Genomic DNA, 22,850 nt, shown 5'->3' with positions numbered 1-22,850 from the left:
CCAGCGTCGTCGATTGCCGACTCTTTCAAGCCCTTTAATACCCCTATATTCACGATATATTCCCTCCTTGCGTTTCCTCACTTGCAATCCCCCCGGTCACTTCCGAGTACAGAATAACTCGCGTTCCCCTCACCGCCCCATCCTAGAACTGACACCGCCCTCGAAAGTAAACCGGTCCGCTCTATGCAGCAGTCACGATAATACACTGAATCCCACCAGACCTTCGGCGCCGGCGTCGAGGTATCGATTTTCCACGACATGTCTGCTTACAACAGCCATGCGCAACCCCAACCCGATCAGCCAGGCTATGCGCCCCGCCATGCGGGCATGTTCAATGCCGGATCCGCGGGCTCCGCACCAGCTGGCACTTTCCTGCCAGGAACCAAAGTTCAAGTAGGCAGCCACCGCGTCGTTGTCGAAAAATATCTATCGGAAGGTGGTTTCGCCCATGTCTACGTCGTGCGACTTCCACACCCTGTTGATGGCGCAGATACCGCTGTCCTGAAGCGCGTGGCGGTCCCCGACAAGGCGGCCCTGGCTAATATGCGCACCGAAGTCGAGACCATGAAGAAGCTTAAGGGGCACCGTCATATTGTCAAGTACATTGATTCCCACGCGTCGCAGCTGAAAGGTGGCGGCTACGAAGTCTTTCTGCTCATGGAAAATTGCCAGGGCGGCGGTCTCATCGACTTCATGAATACCCGGCTGCAGAATCGGTTGACAGAGCCTGAGATCCTGCGAATCTTCCGCGATGTGGCCGAGGGTGTAGCCTGCATGCACTATCTGAAACCGCCATTGCTGCACCGTGATCTCAAGGTTGAGAATGTCTTGATTTCCGTATCCGGGCAGTCCACGGTGTATAAATTGTGTGACTTCGGCTCGGCGGCTCCTCCTCGGCCTGCGCCCACATCGGCGGCGGAGGGGCGTTTGATCGAGGATGACATCCAACGGCACACTACTATGCAATATCGGAGTCCGGAGATGATTGACGTCTACCGAGGGCATCCGATTGATGAAAAGAGCGATATCTGGGCATTGGGCGTCCTGCTCTATAAGCTGTGCTACTATACCACTCCGTTCGAAGAAGTGGGCCAAATGGCCATCCTGAATGCTTCCTACAAGTTCCCTTCGTATCCGCCGTTTTCGGACCGGTTGAAGCGGCTGATCGGTAATGCTGCCTTTCACCTGTTCCATGGTCACATTCGATGGACTAACAAGATCGTCAGCTTCCATGCTGCAGGAGAATCCCCAGAAGCGGCCTACAATCTACGAAGTCCTCCGTGAAGCTTGCCATATGCAGGGCAAAGAGGTACCAATTCATGATGTATGCGTCCCAACCAGTGTCTGCCCGACCGCTTCAGGCTCACTTCCGCGTAGATTTACTCTGAACGTACTCGATCCGAAACGCGTCGGTATCAGGAACTTCCTCCCTTGCCAACAGATACTCCAAAGATCGGCGCTGTGTTCTCCGCGCCGATTCAGGAGAACACAACCGTCATTCCAGAGATCGCCCCCATGCGCAGGGGCCGTCCATCGAGACCGACGTCACAGAATCCATCGGCCAAGCCTAGCCCATCGCCGTATCGTGGAGGAACTAGTGATGACCCATTCGCCGCTCTTGATGGTGTGAACAACAACAGGAAGACAACCGACGAATTGTCAGCGCGATTTCCAACGCTTGACGAGTTCTCTCTTCTGCACGAAAGGAACGGGAGGTTTGAATTTGAACCCACGGTGACCGAGGCCAAACCCGACCCCGATGAACTCTCACGACGGGTCGCCAATGCCTTGGCGGATGAGGCTTTCCGGAAACCGTCATCTCCGGCATTACTACCTAGTCAAGAGCCCACGGGGAACAACCGACCGACTGCAGGTACTGTTGAAAGCAAACCCCGGGAATCGGCCAGTCCGCGCGTAGAGCCAGCCCGATCTCAGCCGCCGCTGCACGAGCCGACCCCTGAACGGCCACAGAAACCTAAAATGGTGTCGGTCGGTACCATGACCGATCCGCCTCCTGGTCCGGAGTACGCACTCCCACCTTCAAACCGACAGATATACCGCTTCCCACCGCCATCCAGTCAGGAACAGCTGTCTGGTCCGCCGTGGTTGACTGAAAGGGGACGGTCACCGGCCGATCAACCAAGCACCGTTCCCTCGCAGACGACTAAAATCGAAAAAGTCGAACCCAGACGGAAGTCGTCAGCGGAGAAAGTCTCCCCTCGCCTGCCAAGCTCGGCACGGCAGTCCCTGGAAGGCTCACGGCCGTCTCTTATTGATCTCGAAGACGTGGTGAGCAGGCCAAAGTCAGCAAACACTCTTGCTCGACCTGCAAGTGTTCAACTGGGGGCGAAACTGGGCCAGGACTCAAGTGATCCAGCTGCAACGTCGCTCGAGTCACGGCGGGCTCTGTTCGAGGAAGGGGGACCTTCACAGCCTGCGCGAACGGACGAAGATCGGGGAGTTGAGCGGACCAACATCACGTCAGATATTGACTTCCTTCGTGCGCGCGAAGAGGAGGAGCGAGATCGAAAGAAGGAGAAACGGACGAGCGGCAGCCATAAACATGCTAAGAAGTCGAGCCTGTCGTCTATCAATATACCCGGCAAAGGTCTCCTATCAGGCCGATTTGGAGACGCTTTCCGTCGTTTCGAGCAGAATGCACCGGATGACAACGGCAACACACCATCTCCAACCGAGGCGGAAAAGCGGCTGACGTCCTTCCCTGGTTCAGAGCCGACGGATCTGAGCAGTGATGATGAGCTGGAGGGCCCAGACGTCACGGACATTTCTCCGGAGGTGCGGCGCGAGCTTGAGAGGAGGCGTTTGTCGCAGGAAGAAAAACGGGTTGCGAACGCGGCAGCCGAATACCGTCAGCGCGTTGCCGGACGAGGCGTCGGGGGCCGGGAAGGTCCAGCCAAATCCTCGCTCATTCAAGAGCGAATGCAGTCCCTCCTCCAAGACCACAACAAGCCGCCCCCAAAAACAGCGACTGGATATGGACGATACACAGATGATGGACGTCCCATGGACCCGTCCCCAACAGAACGGGAATCGGCACCCCCGTTACCGACGCGGCCGAAACCGCAGCAACTACCGGAACGGCCAGCGCAGGCGACTGGTGGAGCCCCCCAGCGAACAGGGCAGCGACCGGTCGCGCCTCCAAAGCCAAAGAATCTGCGCACAGGAGGCACAAGTGGTCCGACGCCAGTCGTGGAACGGGCCCCCACAGCTATGGCGACTGGGCGAGTGAGTCCATCGAGCGATGACGACCCAGAAGCCAATTTCAATCGGCGATTCCCGAGTCTCTCTGGGCTTGAGATGGAAACTGACATTCCAAAGCTGTCCACAGTTCGCACGCGAGAGGTTTAACCTTACAATATGTTGTGCAGTGTGATATGATATGCCTTGGGATATTTTCTTGCTACTGTAATATACAAGTCTCTGCACATATTGCTCTTGATCATGTGAAAGATGTGCACATACTTTTGTCTCCTTGTGACCCTCATAGTTGACTGGATAGATGACTCATAGAGGAGGGGAATTGACTTTTCGAAAATTTCCTGGCGACTCGAACGCTGGTTGAGCCACGTACTTGGACAGGATGGTCTAGACGGTGCCATGTCGAAGTAGCCACAGTGACACTATCCTGTCCGTCTCTTTTCTGACTGTGTCCCAGTCCATATGCCGCGCATCTCGTATTTATTCGTATTTCCGACGATTTCCAACATGGACTCTCAGGCAACAACGGTGTATTGTACCCGCATTTGAATTAGCCCAGAAGGTTTCTCTCGATGACATAAAAATCCCTGTACCCCTCAGTGTAACTGTCCAAGGGGCACAATATTTCTCGATCCCGCACATACGAAGTCCGTCTAAGTGACGTATTATTTATTTAAAACCCAAAATGCGCGTTGCAGTCGCTGGAGGTACCGGCACGATTGGCTCGTCCATAGTCTCTGCGCTGGCATCCAGTGGCAGACATACGCCCGTAATCCTCAGCCGGAGTGCCCCTTCTACAACTACAAACCCCACGGTCGAGACGCGCGTAGTCGATTACTCCTCCCACGAGTCCCTAGTCAACGCCCTCCGGGACATCGACGCCGTAATCAGCGCCTTGCTAATTCCCGGTCCGGAATTCGTCACCTACCAACTCAACCTTCTCCACGCCGCCGAGGAAGCCAAATGCAAACGTTTTGCTCCCTCAGAATGGGCACTTTCGTACGAATCCCACAAGATTGTGAGCATTGACAGGGCCAAGATAATCGTGTGGGATGCGGTCAAGGAATCCGTTTCTCAAGGGAAAATCGATGCCGCGTTGTTCCCCTGCGGCATGTTCATGAATTATCTTGGAATTGGAGCTCCCAAGGAGGAAGAAGCACGGGCGGGATTTCGCGAGGGACCGATGGTTTTCCATCTGGACGATAAAAAAACCGGGCCATGGGTCGAAATCCCCGTGAACGATGAGGATGGTTCATTCCCGTCGGTGACGATGACGGATATTCGCGATGTGGGCAAGTTCGTTGCCGCTGCGCTGGATATGGATGAACCGTGGGGTGGTCGGGAGTTGGGTATGGCAGGGGAGACGGTGAATCTGGCGGATATTGTGGAGCTGTGCAAGAAATACGTCAGCAAAGACATCCAGGTCAAGACGGTGTCTGTGTCGGAATTGCAGCGGAAGATTGACTCGCTTGACCCAAGCGATATTCTTGCTCGCGTCGAGTTGGAGTATCCCATGGTATGCGGCCGTGGGGGTTCGGTGGTGAAGGCGACGCTGAATGAGCTGTGCCCGGAGGTGAAGCCCACGCGCATTGAGGATTTTCTCAAAAAGTACTGGGCTGCATGATGGTAATGCGATGTTTATGAGACATGCCCTGCGGTTGACAAACTAATTAGTATCGAGAGTTCAAATTGCGAAATGTATATACTCCGCTTATTGAATCTTTTTACTATCATTGATGGCTGGCTAGTTTCGAGTAGAGCTGCTGAATTTGTATTCACTTCTATACGACTTATCATTCGAAAGAGCAGAGATTGGCACTTAAAAATACGCAGAGCCATAATATTTCAGTGACCTCGACAGTAACCATGCTGATGACATGTGCGACTTGATCCACACAGAAAACTTGCCATGGTGTGCTCACAAGAAGTGAAAAGCCTACGCTCCACCCTCCCTCTTCGCATACTCCTCCTCAATTCTCTCTTCGTATAGCCGATCAGCTTCCTCCTTGGTGATGCGGCGCGCACTCGGGGGATTCCCTCGGTCTTCCGATTCAGCAATGTGCGACCCTGGAGCGGAGACAGTGCCTCCGCTACCCATGCCGACACGTTGCGAGGAAATCCCGATGGCTTCGGCGCTGGCTGCTCCGGCGCTGCCGCTTGGCCTGACTTCGTTGCTGGACATGACGTTGCCGTGGGTCGATGGGTCTTCACTGGGCGAGTTGATTATTCGAGCAGGCATGATGGCGAGTATCGAAGTACAAAGTAAAAGTATTTAGATTGACGTTTTCAGACTTGTCTGGTCGTTAGGCAGGACGTGACTGTGATGTTGAAGTTCAAAGAAACTCGAAAACTGACAGCCAGGACCTGTTGACCAGCTTGAGTGACGTCAATGTCACTCACATGGTCTAGGCTACAATAACCGTAATAGGCTAGCGTTGTAATATTATCACGTGACATGCTGTCCATTGAATTTCGACAAGCTTTATGAGCAGCCTTTTTGCTGAACTCTCAGGAGAGTTCAAGTAGAGTACTTTCCAATTCATGCAACTCTGATACAATGCCATCATGGCTCCGATCACGTTGAGCACTGTGGACAGTGAGTGTTGCGCCCTGTTACCAGCATCCTGATTGATACTGATGTGGCCTTCAGAGGATCTCAAAGAGGTGATCCAGCAGCTCTACGAGATCCAGTCCGCAGTGCATGGCTATCTCGGGGATGAGACACAAGCTGAACTGGTTCGCAAGATGTAAAACGCCTTCCCAAATTTCAAGCTCGCCCCCCTTGTCGGCTCACTTACCATCTATCAACATTATCTTTGTCCCTTAAAACTTGGCTTTGGATATTAATACGGAACGGGAAATAGAAAGTCGCTTACCCTCGCGCTGTCAACCTTATCCGAGCATACCAAGCCTGATCCACAGCAGCAGCATCAGCAGCTGGTGCCACATCAGGAGAGAGCTGATGACCCTGTCCTAGCAAGCATCCAGCTACCGCCGGAGATTATCGACTATGTCGACGCTGCGCGAAACCCTGATATCTACACGCGAGAGTTTGTGGAATTGGTTCAGCGAGGGAATCAGGATCTCAAGGGCAAGCAAGAGGCCTTTGCCGGTTTTCGCGACATTTTGGCACGTGAAATGAGGAGCGCTATGCCTGAGTGTCGCGGTGAGGTTGACCGGGTGCTTGCTACGTTGGCCAGCGCGAAGCGCTCAGGGTAATCTAATCAAAATTTCTCAGGCGTTGAGTTTTTCATCTGCAGAGAACTGGGACTCATAATTTTCTTTTGATGACTTCGAATCACGCCACATGAATTTACTGCTGAATTTTGATGAGCTCTGAGCATATTGGCATGCAGACCTCTCACCTCCCAAGTTCAGGCTCCAGCAATGAGCAATACAAAAAAAAAAAAAAAAAAANAAAAAAAAAAAAAAAATAAATAAAGTTCCTTCATTTCGCCTACCTACTCCTGTAAACGGTAGTACATCAGAATCGTAGTCAACAGACCGTTGACTCTTTTAGGGATCTGGGTACATGATGCGCCAGCGACTGCCATCAGATGATCACGCCAAGTCATTACTACACCAACCAGAGTATGTGACTCTTAGGTTACCTTTTCGCCGGCTTTGATTAGGTTTACTTCTGCATGAGTTTTGGTTCCAGGGTGCATCAATGTCCAACTCAATCTTCAGGGTTGTCCCAAAAAACCATCAAACGCGTGATCACCTAAGGTTTGCGATGAATGTGCTGGAATAATGGCAAACCTACAGAAACGTTAGTATGTAGTTACTTGTGCTTGTGATCCCTCTGCCGTCTGCACGTGCAGATTCTGCATTCCAAATGCCGTCGAGTGCAGATACAAGAGTCCCAGGTATCAGTTCGAGTAGACGCTTGGACCACAACCTTCCGGTGATTCCTACAGCGCCCTGCGTGCTTCTGGTTGCAGTGGTTGGCCATGGCCGCAGTTGCATAGTATGATGATTCCACTCCTTATTTCTGCAGGAAATGAGTATCGAGGGCATCTTCCGGCATGCTCGCAACTCTAACATTCAAAGTGTAGGGCGATTAAGCTCAATGTTCCTTTCTCCCCTAAAGTTCGGTTCTCAAGCGAGTGCAAGTTCGAGGCCGTTGACTCCAAGTGCGCCGATATACCAAACCGGGAGAAAAGTCTCGACAGCACCAACGACCTTTCCAAACGCCAAGCACTTGGACCTGCCAGCCTGCGACCGCGGAAGAATAGGCTCTGTATGGTGATCGTCGCTGGGCTCCGACAGTATTGCCATTTTGGGGTATCGTAGGGCTCAAGCTCCTGAATCCCGCCGTTAGAGTTTTTTGCGCAGACGGCGTCTGGGACCTCAGACGGTCTGACCCCGGAGCGACGGTGCCGTCACCTCCGTGCGGGGCCTTTAGGCTTTAATGTATATGCCTAATCGGGTAACTTACATGTATTCGTGGCTTGGGGTGCTTCATCTGCGCTTTGGACAAAGTTACAATTGACCAGGGGAGGATTTTGATCATTTTTCATTTCGGGGCTGGCCAGATGCCGAAATGGTAAGTTTGGGGACGGGCAAAAAGGACATTTCTCGACCCAAGTGGTAGAATAATATTACCCTGTCGAGACTAATTGCTCCTCTCCCATACCCTGAATGCAGAACCACACCTTCCCTCTTCGGACGACAGGTGTCTTTAAAAAGTCAAAAATGGACGGTTCCGCTATTAAACTTAGCCTAATTTGGTCAGTGGAGACTAGCCCCGTATCTCGCTCCTGGGTCGCCGCTCATTGGTGGAAGATTACGTGCGGGGAATCGTCATCAATTAGACCAATCACAATCCGTCGATCTCGGCGGGCTTGGTTCTGGACCAGAGCCCGTCAGATCTAGTTAAGGTGCGCTCTCCGCCCGCTCAGAGTACGGAGTTGAACCCTGAACTCCTTCTTATACACGCAGGTTCACATATTGTCGATTGGGAACACACTTCCCCCTCGCCTTTCGATTACCGGCGATGTCTTTGGGCTGGTCGCCTCCGCCTCGTCGTTTGCTGTGAGGCAGGTGGCTGCAAATTGCAATGGATCTCCAGCTTCCGGGCCGGTATCCCCCCGATGAACTGGCAGTTAAGATTTACATTTCGATTTTCACCGCGGTGGCCTGGTACAATGCGATCGAGCTGGTGGTGCTCATCTTTGTGACTTTTCGCAATTTTCGCGGGCTCTATTTCTGGAGCCTGCTGGTCTCGTCCACCGTGGGCGTGTGTCTGCATGCGCTGGGCTTCATGCTCAAGTTTTTCAACCTGACAGCAACATGGGTCTTTCTCGTCGTGCTGACCGTGGGTTGGTACTGCATGGTGACGGGCCAGTCGGTGGTGCTGTATTCGCGGTTACACTTGATTGTGCGCAATCCCAATGTCCTCCAGCGCGTGCTCTACATGATCATCATCGATGCCTTGATTCTCCATGTTCCCACTACCGTTCTCACCTTTGCTTCTAACTATCATCCGGACAACAAGACGGTCGAGAAAGCGTACGATGTGATGGAAAAGCTGCAGATGACCGGCTTCTGCTTGCAGGAGTTTGTCCTCTCCGGCCTGTACATTGCCGAAGCCATGTCGCTGCTGCGCATCAGCCGCGAACCGGGAAGTCGCAAGGTCATGTACCAACTGTTGAGCATCAACTTCATCATCATCGCCATGGACATTGCCCTGCTCGTGGTGGAGTACCTCAACTACTACGTCATTGAGACAACGCTCAAGAGCACCATCTACAGCATCAAGCTCAAGCTTGAGTTCGCCGTCCTCAGCAAGTTGGTGTACATTGCGCGACACGGTTATCACACCGACGCCATCCTGGGCACCAAGAGCCAGTCGCCCAATGAATTCCCGGATTTCGTCGATGCGACACGCGTTACTTCAGACGTCACACATGCTGCTCCACCAGAGTCCAAGCGGCCTTTCCGTCAGCAGCGCCGTGATTTTTTAGAATTTGACGACATTTCCATCAGTACGACTGAGCATGCCGAACTCGATACGTGGCATGAGCCACACTCTCCTCGGCAACGAGGGCATGAGTCTATGGTTCACGGGTCACAACGCCTTTCTGCTACGTTACGATGCCGCCATTGCAAGCGACCGTTGGAGACTGAATTGTCGACCGGTTCGACTTCTCCTGGCGTGACATGACACGGAGCGCTGGGCAGCTCCTCATGCACGCAACTTCTTTCCCTGACCTTTTTCCTTTTTTTTTTTTCCCGCACGACACAATGCCATGAGTCGAAACGCGACGAAAGGAAATCGGCGGATGCTTCCCGATTTCATCTCGTGGAGGGGGGGACGGCAGTCCTCCGAAAGAGGGGAAGTGGAATTCTCCGCTTCTTCATCTTCCTTGTATATAGTGTACATAATAGTTTACGAATTAATGATGCATCGTCATTATGCATTACCTTGAATACAGTATGAACTGCTCTGTGCATAACATCATTTCTTTTGGTGGATTGTACATTCTCCCAGGATCTGCCTACTCGGCAAGGTTGTAGTCAGGGGCGTGCCAGACGGGAGTTGAGGCAGTGCAGATCGGTGCCTGAAAATGACAGCACACAAAACTCCGAATCTCCGACATGCATGAAAATTACTCCGTAATTCCTGCAGAATTTTTTTTTTTATTTGGCCACCCCCAAACCAGCCTGGCCAGGATGACTGGATGAGAGCGGCACAATTTTCAACCCAGACAAATTGCAGGAAACAACGCAACGAATGTTGCTTTTAACCGAGTCATGTTCTTTTTGAACTATTGGCTGGCCGAATCCCCGACTGGCGACAGTCGGGATTCGCACTCGGGATTCATATTCGATAAATACGAGGGGTCCTCGGATCTCGGATGCCCTTTCTCTTTTGGGTAAATTCCCCCAGCGCTCCCCTTTGCCGATGGAAATCGTCACGTGAGACAGGGAGCGTCCAGAATCCCCATTCCCGAGACGCTCCTCTCCTCCACCCAGCTGGAAAATCCCGAGGAGCTCCCCTCGTGCTGCGCGTGTCGAAGATCCATGTTGATCTCTACTGTACCTGTCTACGGCGTACTTGTAACATCCCTGCTCGATCGTCTCAAAATGTCATCCTCCTCCCCTGCCGCATCCTCTATGACAAACAACCTACCCGATCCCTACATTGTCGGAAGCGAATTCCCTAACCTCGAAACCGCGCGGAAACACCTCAAGAAAGTCACCATTCAGCGCGGTCTATCCTACAAGAGGGCCCAGCACGATTACCGGCGGTACATTGTCCGCTGCCGAAACCCGGCCTGTCCGTTTCGGCTGCGCTTCACCATTAAACGCGGCTCGGGCATCGCAAAAACTACGGTGTTCCATCCGCACAACTGTCCGCCGGAGACGCATCGCGATTGGAAGGCCATGGCATCGGTTGAGTACCTCAGCGAGGCACATCGGAATACCATTGAGGATGATCCATCCACGAAAGCGTCTAAGATTATTGCGCTGGAGAAGGCAAGGGGGAATCACATCTCGTACAAGCAGGGATGGCGAGCGTTGAAACACATTCAGGAGATTGTTTCTGGTGCAAATGGTGGTGATGGCGATGACAAGGGATCATCAGAGTCCGCTACTATCTCCTCGGAGAAGAACGCATCGAGCAAACAGGAGAACGAGCAGAAACCTGCAAAGCGAGGCAGGGGTCGCCCTCGCAAGAGCCACGTCCAGAATGGCTGATTCGATACTCTTACCCCAGACACATACTATGCAAAGTACGGAGTACCGTAGCTTCAACGGCCAAACGGATGCTTGCCCCCTCAGTTCCCCCAGCGCAGCGGCATCTCGATCGCTCGGCCATGCCCCTGTCCGGACTGAGAAACCGAGCCAATGAAAGGCCAGTTCCGCCGTTGCTCGCGAGTTCGCGACTCGCGGAATGACGCACTTGAGCAGGGGACCTGCCTCAACAAGCATAATATCAGCTTGCAGCCGCATGAATGACTGCCGAGCTCGCTTCTGTGCATTCCTGGGCCGGATCTTGATAATAGATATATCCGCGATTGTCAGTAGAAATAATGCAGATCACTAGCTATGCATGTGTTTGTATTCGGATTTACGGGTCAACAAACTCCTCGTATGTCATTTGAATTTTGAATCATGTAGCAGTGCCGCAGGGATGTTCGCAGAAATGCTGACGACGAGTCGACAACCATCTCGCGGAATCTGGTCTTCTCAGGAAGCTGGAGAATCACGTGATTGTCTATGCGACTCGGGGATTCGTTCTCGACAAGTCCTGATTGGCCGATACTCCGCGATCGCGGCCCCACTAGCCCACACCCCACAGTGATCATCACAATCTCTACGAAGTACCGATTTCAACGCTTCTGCTGTTCTCCGTTCCAAACCACCACATTGCCGATTGTCGATCACAATATGAGTCATGGATACAGGAAACTGCCGCATAGAAGGTACAAGCTTTGAATCCTCGTGCATCAGGCTGTCAGTATTAGCAAGTTTCTCGATTTTGCGGCCTGTTTGCACGCATGAGACTGCAAATGCAAGATTGAAGTTAATGCACAGGTGTAGGGGATGTGTTCCTCACCTTGTCGTTCTCATAATCCGTCGAACGAGAGTGAGGAAATCCTTACTGGTGAGGGACTAATCGAACGTACTATTTCAGCCTCGTTCAGATTCATTGTTCGTTGGTTCAAAATTTATTATGGGAATTGAAAGAGTCCACCGCTTGGGGGTGCCTGGCGATGAGATTTAGATTTCACGTATTCTGCATGAGGTTCTGCTTCATCAGGTATAAGTTGGCCCAGAGAGAAGTCGTTTACTGCCCGCATGTAGCTTCTCATCAGCAAATCCATCCATGCACCATCTTAAATTGTGCGAATTCTATCGTTTCCATCGAACGGCTGGGCGCTCTGGGAAGCTGTTCTTTTAGGCGCTCAGCCCCGTTCAGAACTCGTTCAGCTGGACACATTGGATAGTCCCTATCATCTCAACGATGGTCAACGTGAAATATGCCGTGGATGCTATATGGAGCAACATGCCTTCATCGATGGAAGCTACGGAGCACGGTACTTGCAGGGTCCAGTGAATATGCCGAGCACACTGTTTATTTATAGAATCAGACAGAAACACCTCGTGGCGAAATGGTAGTTTTCGTCAGAAAATACCCCGTAGAATTAGATCAGATTTTGCGCGGAGACAGCCAGGATCGAAAGACCGGCTTGATAGTGAACAATAATGAAGTGACCGTGCGCGGCAATAATAGCGTCGGCCATAAACCTGTGCTCCTCGACATTGAGCAATAAATTCTACATGCAATTTTAGGGTTGAAATGAATCGGTTGCAGCCTCAACGATGGTGAAAAGTTGCCAGCTCTGGCGGGTAAGTTTTTGGAAACAGACTAGCACTCCGTACATGGACACAACATTTTGCACGCCGAACGGTCGCGTTGACCTCGCAACTGTCTATGACCTTGGTTGAAAGAAAATGTCGGTGAAATGAAATCCTCAGCAGTATCTGGAAAGTCGAAACAAAAGAAACGGGCCAGCAATAGAAGGTTGACAAAAAAAAAAAATTGACTACTACCATCGCCTAGGATGAAGGCGCCATGACACCGCCAAACCATTGCGTATCAAACTTACTGCGGGGATGATCGAATGTGCAGCAACGGACGTGTACTGCTATCAGCACCGAGAAGTATATTCGTCGCTCTTCATCCCAGATAGAGGGTGAGCAGACGAATGGTGGTTTCCCTTTCCCGCTGCGCATCCAGGTGGATCCCTAACCGCAGTGTGCGCGGAACGGCCCGTGCCTAAGGCTACCCTAACCGAATCACGTGTCATGTCAGTTCGGCCGATCCCACGATGCCCGAGAGCAACCATGTCCTAGCCATCAACCATTCATTCAAAGAACTGGAAATGGATGATGCGAAGGTTTGTGAATGTAAATATACGGATGAGACTATCCGATGCATATGTCGAGAAAATACTATTATTTCACTTTTCCCCACCAAAATATTGACTATCAATCGTGTCTGGAGAGTGTCACATGCGAGTAGAATATTCTCAAGTTCGCTACAGGTCGTCTTTTGGCCTTTCTGCGTTGAGAACTTTGGTGGCAGCGATGTCGGCGGCTCGGTTGAGGATAGTAACGAGCCGGCCTGGGATTTCGGAATAACATACTTCACTGCCGTCCGAGTGAAGAGCGCCAAAGTTCGCTAGATTTGCAGGAAATACGAATAGCAATCAGCAGTACCTTCTACGGATTGTACGGTTCGTTACTAAGTAGAGTCGTAAGCGGCTCTTAATATAGCACTGCAATTTGGCATGCAACGACCAGCAACCGCCGCGGTTTGGAATCGGACTAGGCCAGCATAACATGCATACCGCTGTCTTTTCTTTCGCAATCCAAGGAGCTAGGCATCGAAGAGCTGCAGCAGTTCGGTGATCGAATGTAATCATCCAGCGTACGATTAGTCGCCACTCAGAACTTGGGCCTTACACGGAAGAGCTATTGCTGGGATCTCAGATGAAGAATACACACTGCAATTGTAGTCATTGGCTCGTTACTGTACAATAAATATGTCTTATTCCATCATCTGAAGCATTGCCCATGAATCAATGTACACCAATCCGTAATCAAGGAGAATGTATAATGCAGTACCAACCGAAACCAAACGTTTAAACAGTGAAATTCCGGTGGCCCCGTACAAGCCCAACGCCCAATTTACTCACCGCAACCCAATCCGGTGCATACCGCTTCAGCTCGCGCAGCGCGGGGATGGCATTCGCGTCATTGAAATCATCCCAGAAACAGGTGACCGTTCCGGTCATCTCGGACGAGGCGGAAGACGAGGAAGAATCATCATCTTTCTTCCATTCGAATTCCACCGTGAACGTCTTGTTCCATGTTCGGCTGAAGAGGCGCACTTCCTGCAACGGAGACGGATTGTCCGCTGGCGGAAGAGTCGGGAAGCGAGTTTCGTCGACAGCGGAGCCAGGGATGCGGTAGTTGGTGAGCGGCGTGGAGAAAGAAACTGCGCAGGCGCGTGAGGATGGCGCCCCCAGGTCGATACGGGCACGGTGATGCGTTGCAGTGTCCTCCAGCCGGGTGGTGTTGTAGGAGAGCCAGTTGGTGATGTTATTGTTGTTCTTGAGAAAAGTGTTGAAAGGCGCGACAACGCGCGGATCATGGCTCGTCCACGTACACGTCGTCCGCGTCTCGGGACCGGTGCAGCGCAGCTCCTGTCCCCGGGCGCTCGGCAGCGAGGACACCGCGTCTCGGACGTACGGAAACGCCCCCGTCAGCGACGCCTCATTGGTCCCCGAGTCAAGGTCGACATTCTGCGCGAAGAAGAGTTTCAGGCGGTTGTTCGCTGAAAAAGGGAATGCAACCAGGTTGTAGATCAGCGTGCCAATGAAAACGAGCAGAAGGAACACAGGGATGTGGTAGGTGTAGCGGTGGATGAACGGCAATGTCGGCATGAACAGGGCGGCCGTCAGAATCGCAATGGCGAGATAGATCACCAAGACCGAGCCACCGTCCTGAGTCGTCTGATGGAGAGCCTGGGTGAGGAACACGCCGATCTGCCCGACGAGGATAATCACAACCGGCGCCACAAGGAGCAGTTGGAGTACCCACGTCCACTTTGGTAGATTGCTACTCCACGCTTGCTCGGAGCCGAATACATTCGGATCACGATCGGATACAACGTCCGAACCGCCGTCGTGTCCTTCGTCGTCGCGGCCTTCGATACGCGTGTAGTTGGCAAATGTCTGCCGCCCCCCTCTCAAAAGCGATGTCGACTCCGTCGCCTCGGGTTCTTCGTTGGGTCCTGCTTCTTCCGCCGTGGGTGTTAAGAGGCGACTACCAAGGCTACTCGCGCGCCGAGAACCCTCCTGGATTGTGCGGAACTGGCCCGCATATTCTCTCTTCTTGGGTAGAGCGAACAGCTCAAGATACGAAATCCACGCGGCGAGGAATATCCCCAGCGTGTAGAACCATACAAAGTAGCTGCCTGCAATGCCGTCTCGATTCTGATAGACCGTGGACACAACGAGGAATGACCACATCAAGATGGACAGCCATGTGTAAACGTAAGCGCGATGTAGCGCAGACGGCCTGACAAAATCTGCAATCCGGGACAAAAACCAGGCAATGAACACCCATGCAGAAATCATCATACTCCACACAGCATACTCGCTGCTGTGGGCGATATAAGGATTGATCTTTGCCAGCAAGAATGCAAGGGCCACAGTTGTTCCCGTCGCGGCGCCAAAAACAAAGGGAAACCGGAAGAACCCGCGCAGGCCCCGGAGCGACACCTTGTCCCCGTAGTCGCCGAGCGGGGTCGACATGCTGAACAGGTACATCTTGTCGACATTGGACAGAATGATGCTGGTCACGAACAAGGTGAGAGGACCAACAATCAGGAGGGTCACCGACAGCGCGAACAGTGTATGAAGCTCAAACACCGCAAACGCGGTCCCGAAAAGATCAAACCACACCGCTTGAGAGCCCTTACCACTTGGGACCTTTCCCGGTCCCGATGGCTTGCCCTCAAAGTCCAAACTGGTGTCACTCACCAATCCCTCGACTGTCGCAACGGCGGCGGACAGCATGTGCCACAAGGATCCCTTGCTCGTATGCCTGGCATCATCCTGGTCGGTATGGTATCTAGCGCGCGGCTTGAAGAAAGCAACGTCCAGGCCGCGGAGGCCCAGATCTCCCTCGAACACAATGTAATCTGTTTGACTCTTGACGAGCCTGAACCCAAAATCTGACAAAACTGTGCCATAGGGATGTTCCGCCCTCGCATAGAAACGAGTCACTTGGGTGTCCGAGCTGCGGAACAGCGTGGCTCGGCCGCCGGCGCCGGCTCCCTCTAGGTTGAGGAAGGTATGCGGGAACTTTGATATGGGATGCTGACTGTACACGCGAGCACCATTCAGATAGTCTTCCTCGCCGTTGTTAAACAGCACAACCAAACCGCGGCGTGGCTCGCGGCCAGGCGTGGTGAAGTACTTGATCAGCTGGAGACACGATACGACTCCGACTCCGTCATCAGTCGCACCGTAGCCTGTCGACACGCTGTCGTAGTGCGCATTGACAAGGACGCCGCCCCTACCCGCAGGCTCTCGCCCAGGCGACTCCCACCAGCGCCTTGGATCGTCGTCGGAGCCACGAATATAAACAAGGATATTGGTCCCCTCAAAGTACACGCCGCCGCTGGACATGAACGCGGTCAAGTTCGACTGCAGATCGTCAAAGACAAACACCTCGGGCACGCTTTCATCTTCATCCTCCCCTCCGACCGCGTCAGCAGCATTCCTATTCTCTTCCAAAATCTCGTTGATGCGCGTCAACAGCCAGGCGCGCACCGCGTCATTCCGGCGCGAGTTGTACGGGTGAAATCCGGCAGTGAGATGCTGCAGATCCCGCCAGGCAGATTCCAGATCAAGGCCTTTGGGAGGCGAATCGGGCACGGGAGGAAGCACATGTTCAATTACGACGATCGGGATGAGCAGCGCGAGGTACACGATCGTCACGATGATTGTGACGGGGCCGCGACGGAAGGCCAGCGGATTGGACCGACGGGCCATAATGGGATCGCGCACTTTTTCAAAATTTTCTCAAACACCTAGGGATATAAAAAAAATATCAATCAGTCCACCGACGCGGTCGTCGGGCTGAGGAGCGACTCCTGGCGTCGATCCAGCATTGAGGTCGGGGTCACATGCGGAACGCGGTGAAGGCGGAGCAGCGGGGCAGTATGTCGTATCCTGGGGGCGATATCAGTTGACGGTCAGAAACGATACGATGGAATGGTCGATTTCATCTTGGCGAATTTCGAAGAGATTATTCGTCCAGGTATTGGTGATTCTGTGTGCGTGTGTATTTGGTGCATCGACAAATATTTACTAGGTAGTCGCCTGCAGGAATGCAGGCTTGCAGAGACTTGATTGATAAGCACCTCGTACTCCGCGCTGTAGTCAAAAATCTGATAATGTATTATTCCTAACCATGATGCAAAATGCAACCGAATAAACAGGACGTATACAATCGAGAGAGAAAAGAAGAACGTTACACAGAGAGAAACCCTAAAGGCGCTGCAATCATGCCCAGGTATCCTGATATCCCCCGTACCATGCAAAAATCAACCCAGTAGACCTGTGTTCACGGACCATGGAAACTGAAAGGATCAAGGTGTCGAATTGAAGGGAGGAAGAGAGAGGCGCGAATGGATGACCGACCCAGTAATGCACAAGCAAGGCCACACGCAGAACGAGCCGATAGAGCGGACGACCGACCCCTCCCATCGATGCTTGGATTGCAACTCCGCTGATGATATATCGAAACTTCATAATGCCGTTGGCGGATGCTGGCCAAGCAAGCAGATTCGCCTAGCTTTGCGGACACACAAGTCACGGACTGCGTGCCTGGAGCGGCGGAGTCTGGATACCGTTCTCGTATCTTGCACCTGCCGCCACGGACCGGACGGAGAGACTGGAACAGCACCGGATGGGTACTGCGCTGAGATCAACCATGTGGTTGATTGGATCCGTTGACGCCGTCCACCATCTCATCGTCTCCATGGTCATGAATGGCAGTGGCATTCATCATTCCGGTCACACGGCCCTCTTCTTCGTCAACCTCCCCATCTACGTAAATGGTTCCGCTCCCTTCTCGATAGGTAGCTGAATTGCGGTTCAGAAAATCTCGCAATTTACTGACGCCCTCACCACTGAAAACGCAAAAGACCTCTCGCTGCTGTGGCGTGAACTCGGGTGGGGCCTCACGGCAGAATGCCGTCAAGTCCTCTCGTAAGAATGCTTGGACTCCTGTCAAGCTGACATGAGTAAGTCGAGGGCAGTGGTTCAAAAGAGCGTGGATTCCCTAGCAGAATGTCGATGTCAGTTGTCTTTGCAATCAAGGGCCCAGCGGGAAAGAACTTACGTCCATTGTTAGGTTCACGCAGTAACTCAGATGGACCCTCTCAAGGCAACTAACACCCAGAGAGTCCGACATAATCCTTGACTCGGCCAAAGCCTTAATGCTGCGGTCGGTTATATTCTGGCATTTGACAAGACCAATCCGCCGAAGCTTGGGAAGGGTGGCCAACAGTTGTACGCTCTGGTCGGTGAGGAGATTGCAGCATGCCAAGTCAATGTATCGGATCCGATTGCAGGACTTGATCAACTGGGTCACTGCCGCATCAGTGATATTGGAGCAGTGGCCGAGATGTACATAGTGGAGATTCTTGCCGAGCTTGCAAATTGCAAGCACTGCTCGGTCGGTGATGAGCCTGCACTTTGCAAGAACGAGATTCCGTAGCCGCGGAGCAGCGTTGATGATCCTTTCAACGGCATCGTCCTTGATGCGTTCGCAGGCCGTCAGGTCCAGGATCCTCAGACTTTCAAACACTGCGCCCTCGGGGATCTTGAGAAATGCGGAATCATCAATCTCTACGCAATGCGCCAGTCGCAGCTCGCGAAGATTACGGAGATTCGTAAGAAGAGAGGTGACGGACGGACTCGTGATCTGGAAGCAGCCATGGAGGTCAACCTCCAGAATGGATGGACAATTTTCGGAAAAGGATTGAACAGCGGTGTCTGTGACTTGAATGACGCCATTCAATTTCAACTGCCCAAATTCATCAGCAAGGATCGTGTCAGACTGGAGACTACGTATCCCATACCCTCTTCAGCATACGACAATTCTCCGACACGGCGATCAGAGACTCATCGGTAATGTTATCGCAGTTTGTGATATTGAGCCCTTGCAAACGTGGACAGTTCTTGGCAACGGCAAACAGCGTATGGTCGGTCAAGGACCGTAGCTCCGACACATCCAAGGCCTGTAGGTGTCGATTGCCCTCGACAAGATCGGAAACCCCTTGGTCAGTCAGTCTGGAGCAGTTGGTCAATGTGAGGCGCTCGATTCGTTTGCATTTGGTGAACGGCTGGACGGTGCCGTCGCTGACCTTGTCGGTCAGAGCAGACAGGTTGAGCCGTTTGATCAGCTCCGAATACGGGAACAGGCTGTTGGAGTCGCCGACTGAAGCCACCACGCTGCGGAGATTCTCAAAGCGGTTGCACGACGGTCGATGCCATAGAATGCCCACGCAGTTGGCAGCCCACTTCTGACACACCAACATACAATTCAGCAAATCCGCCGGAGAGCTTAGCTTGGAGAAGATGGATATGAGGATCTCCGGAGGTAACCGTCCAATGGGAGGAATGACCTCTTCATGCTGATTGTTGACATTGAGATCGTTGATCCCCACCCCGACCGACGATTGGGAGTCATTTGTTTGTGCGAAGAAATCGGTGTCATCGTCCACAGCACGTTCAGGAGACGTCGACGTTGACGACTCTGAGGGCACTTCGCTCGATTTCCGAGCAGGGGTTCTCGAGCGCACCATTCTGTTGACTATAATACAGTCCGCGGCGGATTTTCTTTGGCACTCGCAGGAGCAACCTTCAGAGCGCAGCGGCGGACAGGAAAGCCATCCAATCTCCACCAGCCTTGTTACCTGCTACACGAACCACTGTCTATGGAGGGATGGGCCGATGTTCGAGATTGTCGTCAAGGAAAAAAAAAATCCGAGAGCGCACGATTTCGAGTCGATCAGGGTGCCAAGGGAGGATGTGCTATAAGGCAAGGTATGCGAGGGGCTCAACTATTAGAAATCCAGTCGGATTTCACAATCGGGGGGCGGGAAGCGCTGGTGAATGGACTGGGCCGGACAGTGACAGACGGGCTGAGAAATGCCGAATACCCGGACAACAAAAAGGCTGCACACGGTGGCAAGGCGGTTGCAAATGAAGAAGTCCTGGAGGTCATTTGTTGATCGATACTAAACCTCCTCAGAGCCCATACAAAATGCCTGGGCCAGCCTGACCAGCGACCGAATCAGGAACTGACCAATCACAAATCAGGGTCTTCGCCGGCTGATGAATGACATCAAAAACGAGAGTTTCAGACTTGAAAGAAACGTGCAAATTGGGCGGCTTGGGCCATGGAGTCGTGAGACCATCTCTTCGTGACCATCCACCACGGTACGGAGTCTAGGGACCGCAGTGGTTGTGATTGTGGACACGTGCCGATCCAGAATGACTTGCCCCTCGTCGCGCCAAATGATCCGTCCATCTTCCACTTTAGCTTGACTGCTCAGCGATCGGGAGATCCGATTTCGTCACGTGATTATTCTTCGCGGCTAAATTGTGGCTGGTGAGATTGGTTCGCTAAGAAAGAAAGGATGTGGCTGGATTGTTGACCACAAAACCTAGAAATTGAACAAGAAATTTCGTAACTACAAACAGTTGATTGAAAAAGTGAGAGCCGGATGACTGCAAGGATAACTACTAGCTGGAATGAGACTAGCGGAATTGTATTCTGCTGCTGTCTATGTGAACACAGGGTGATGAGAGTCCTATACATTCACGAAAGTGCCGGATGAGGGCAAGAAACCGAACCGTATGCTATAGCGTTCTTCGAGGGAAAGAGATGAACTCTGCGGATTACACAGCAAGAAAGCAATATTGGGATAGTAGCTACAACAAGACGAGATCTGGGCGCCACACTCGTCCCAACATTAGGCAACAGCGTAGCAGTAACTACCTCAGCCGCACAGTACTAGGTACTGTCTCCTATATCTTTGACATGAAGGCGTTGGGTGAAGTTACGGAATGCGCCAGATTGTGTGGATCAATTTCCTACAAATCCAGCTTTCAGCTTCGCAGTCAAGCCTTCTACTTCTGAGGTGTGTTGAGTTCTCGTTCCAAGTTTTAGTGATGAAACGCTCCACAGCAGCATCTCCGGCTCGAGTCACGGCCAAATATGATATTGTCGGCTCTCTTCCTCTCGAGCTCGTGATTCAGGTCGTGAAATATCTTAATCACAAAGACGTTATTCGGGCCCAAAGGGTGTGTAGTACTCTTATCGTGAACTTTCGTCGGTGTTCGAAGGTACTTACAACGTGATGCTCTATGCCCAGGTCTCCAAGCGATGGCGCACAATTCTTTCTTGTGATACAATAATAAAGCTTCTTCTACCAGAGACGCTTGCGTTTCTGGGCTTGTATGTAGAGGGCGTCAGCACAGATACACTGATTGCCGACGCAACAAGTTATTTTCGATGGCGACATGGCTTGGAGCATGCTCGACCGGTCAAGGGGTTCTTTCTTCCCTGGTCAAAACACATGCGGCGGGTTCCCCATAAGATCCAGTGCCACTCGCGCCGGCTGTTTTATGTCAATAACAAAGAGAGTCCCAGGGCAGTCCAGATGCTGAATCTCGAGACAGGAGAGATATCGAAGTGGAGATGCAGAGGACGAGTCGATCACATAGTTCAGTCTGATCAGTATCTTGTTATTTCTTCGACGAATGGGTAAGTAGTGGGAAGCAAACATCTCGACCTTGTCAATCGTCTAATACTGATCTGATGGTTAATAGCGATGAGCAAATTCTGACAGCGTGGGATATACACGAAAATCAGATTCGCATCCTGCGGTATGAGAGGTGGCCCTTTTACGTTGCTACTCTCTGTAGTATCATCAAGAAGAACGTGGTCATTGCTCCCGGAAGCGGATCTCGGCTGGATTGTCCCGTTATGGTCTGGGATCTGAGCTCGAATCATGTCCACAAGATTGGCAACTTCTCGAGGGGCGTATTGTACCATCTGGACACGACTGAGAATGTACTGGTGACATTTGAGATCACATGGTGGAAAAGCCCACCAGAGGTGAAGCAGACCAAGTGGACGACGACAACGGGGCATCTGCTCGAGAAGAAAGTCTTTCCCCTGGCTATCACGCTTAATTTTTCGACAGACCAGTTGTACGAGTCCAGCCGCACCTACGGCCACAAGACTGTGACTCAGGTCCTCTTCACAAGCTATTATCACAAGAAGCCCAGAAAGTGGGCCGTGGCACACCTTGAGTACGACTACGCCACTGACAGACTAAGCGCGCGGTGGATCGACTTAACTGAGCCCGCCTACGGAAATACACAGGATCGCTCCGTTTATCTGACTCAAAACCTAGTCTACCGCCACATCAAGAAGGGCCCTCAGGTTGTTGTTTATAACACCTCCACCGACGTAACATCCGTGCACTCAGACCAGTTGCGGAACACCAGTGTGATTCGGGTTCACGGACCGTCGAGCTCGCAACGGGTGCGTCGAGAAGAAGATCAGTACCCGTTTGTTTTTGGAGACCGTGAGGTCTTTGGCTTTGCCAACTCATCCGGTATTCAGCTCTGGTTCTTCAATCCTAACTTTGTGCCATCCCGGCAGATCATGGAACGTGTGGTAGATTCATTTCATTGATTACTATCATATCTTGCGCGTGCCTGAGGTCTTCCAAGCAACACGGGAAGTTGTACATTCGGAATTTCAGCGAAGATGTGCGTGACAAAGCTCGTTAACGTAATTGGACACAAGACGGGACAGGACGCAACCCGGAACAGTTACACCAAAAAAAGCAAATTTGGAACAAAATTTCGTCAAATTTCTCAAGGCAGAACAGACGATAACGTAATTTTCACCTGATCGGAACAGCTATATTACGCAACGCTACGGTTCCCTGGCACTGAGGCTAGCACTGAACGGCGTTTTGTTCACAACGCGGAACGTGCTTTAACATAACT

At 52.2% G+C, this 22,850-nt stretch overlaps 10 protein-coding genes across 10 annotated transcripts; 7 read left to right on the top strand and 3 right to left on the bottom strand.

The window, feature by feature from the left end:
* Positions 1-258: 258 nt before the first annotated feature.
* VTN49DRAFT_2290 (uncharacterized protein) lies at positions 259-3,369 on the top strand (the record flags this gene model as incomplete). Its single annotated transcript, XM_069409999.1, has 3 exons — positions 259-1,168; positions 1,227-1,324; positions 1,378-3,369. The coding sequence occupies 3 exons, from the start codon at positions 259-261 to the stop codon at positions 3,367-3,369; spliced, it is 3,000 nt and encodes a 999-aa protein (XP_069268848.1).
* A 535-nt stretch (positions 3,370-3,904) lies between these two features.
* VTN49DRAFT_2289 (uncharacterized protein) lies at positions 3,905-4,843 on the top strand (the record flags this gene model as incomplete). Its single annotated transcript, XM_069409997.1, has 1 exon — positions 3,905-4,843. One exon carries the CDS (start codon positions 3,905-3,907, stop codon positions 4,841-4,843), a length of 939 nt encoding a protein of 312 aa, XP_069268847.1.
* A 312-nt stretch (positions 4,844-5,155) lies between these two features.
* Positions 5,156-5,458, bottom strand: VTN49DRAFT_2288 (uncharacterized protein; the record flags this gene model as incomplete). The annotated part of the gene is made up of 1 exon (XM_069409996.1): positions 5,156-5,458. The coding sequence occupies one exon, from the start codon at positions 5,456-5,458 to the stop codon at positions 5,156-5,158; it is 303 nt and encodes a 100-aa protein (XP_069268846.1).
* Positions 5,459-5,784: 326 nt separating this feature from the next.
* VTN49DRAFT_2287 (uncharacterized protein) lies at positions 5,785-6,438 on the top strand (the record flags this gene model as incomplete). Its single annotated transcript, XM_069409995.1, has 3 exons — positions 5,785-5,815; positions 5,870-5,966; positions 6,084-6,438. The coding sequence occupies 3 exons, from the start codon at positions 5,785-5,787 to the stop codon at positions 6,436-6,438; spliced, it is 483 nt and encodes a 160-aa protein (XP_069268845.1).
* A 1,843-nt stretch (positions 6,439-8,281) lies between these two features.
* VTN49DRAFT_2286 (uncharacterized protein) lies at positions 8,282-9,388 on the top strand (the record flags this gene model as incomplete). Its single annotated transcript, XM_069409994.1, has 1 exon — positions 8,282-9,388. The coding sequence occupies one exon, from the start codon at positions 8,282-8,284 to the stop codon at positions 9,386-9,388; it is 1,107 nt and encodes a 368-aa protein (XP_069268844.1).
* Positions 9,389-10,311: 923 nt separating this feature from the next.
* On the top strand, positions 10,312-10,926 carry VTN49DRAFT_2285 (uncharacterized protein; the record flags this gene model as incomplete). The annotated part of the gene is made up of 1 exon (XM_069409993.1): positions 10,312-10,926. The coding sequence occupies one exon, from the start codon at positions 10,312-10,314 to the stop codon at positions 10,924-10,926; it is 615 nt and encodes a 204-aa protein (XP_069268843.1).
* A 2,954-nt stretch (positions 10,927-13,880) lies between these two features.
* On the bottom strand, positions 13,881-16,802 carry VTN49DRAFT_2284 (uncharacterized protein; the record flags this gene model as incomplete). Its single annotated transcript, XM_069409992.1, has 1 exon — positions 13,881-16,802. The coding sequence occupies one exon, from the start codon at positions 16,800-16,802 to the stop codon at positions 13,881-13,883; it is 2,922 nt and encodes a 973-aa protein (XP_069268842.1).
* A 937-nt stretch (positions 16,803-17,739) lies between these two features.
* VTN49DRAFT_2283 (uncharacterized protein) lies at positions 17,740-19,624 on the bottom strand (the record flags this gene model as incomplete). The annotated part of the gene is made up of 3 exons (XM_069409991.1): positions 17,740-18,096; positions 18,157-18,843; positions 18,899-19,624. The coding sequence occupies 3 exons, from the start codon at positions 19,622-19,624 to the stop codon at positions 17,740-17,742; spliced, it is 1,770 nt and encodes a 589-aa protein (XP_069268841.1).
* A 243-nt stretch (positions 19,625-19,867) lies between these two features.
* On the top strand, positions 19,868-20,164 carry VTN49DRAFT_2282 (uncharacterized protein; the record flags this gene model as incomplete). Its single annotated transcript, XM_069409990.1, has 2 exons — positions 19,868-20,041; positions 20,099-20,164. The coding sequence occupies 2 exons, from the start codon at positions 19,868-19,870 to the stop codon at positions 20,162-20,164; spliced, it is 240 nt and encodes a 79-aa protein (XP_069268840.1).
* Positions 20,165-20,996: 832 nt separating this feature from the next.
* Positions 20,997-22,530, top strand: VTN49DRAFT_2281 (uncharacterized protein; the record flags this gene model as incomplete). The annotated part of the gene is made up of 3 exons (XM_069409989.1): positions 20,997-21,128; positions 21,200-21,591; positions 21,657-22,530. 3 exons carry the CDS (start codon positions 20,997-20,999, stop codon positions 22,528-22,530), a joined length of 1,398 nt encoding a protein of 465 aa, XP_069268839.1.
* Between the last annotated feature and the right edge of the window lie 320 nt (positions 22,531-22,850).

This window comes from Thermomyces lanuginosus (assembly GCF_041956635.1).
Source record: "Thermomyces lanuginosus strain ATCC 200065 unplaced genomic scaffold VTN49scaffold_27, whole genome shotgun sequence".
In the NCBI taxonomy this organism is placed as follows: domain Eukaryota; kingdom Fungi; phylum Ascomycota; class Eurotiomycetes; order Eurotiales; family Trichocomaceae; genus Thermomyces; species Thermomyces lanuginosus.
Note: the sequence above shows the minus strand (reverse complement) of the source record. Positions and strands in the feature narration are given on the sequence as shown.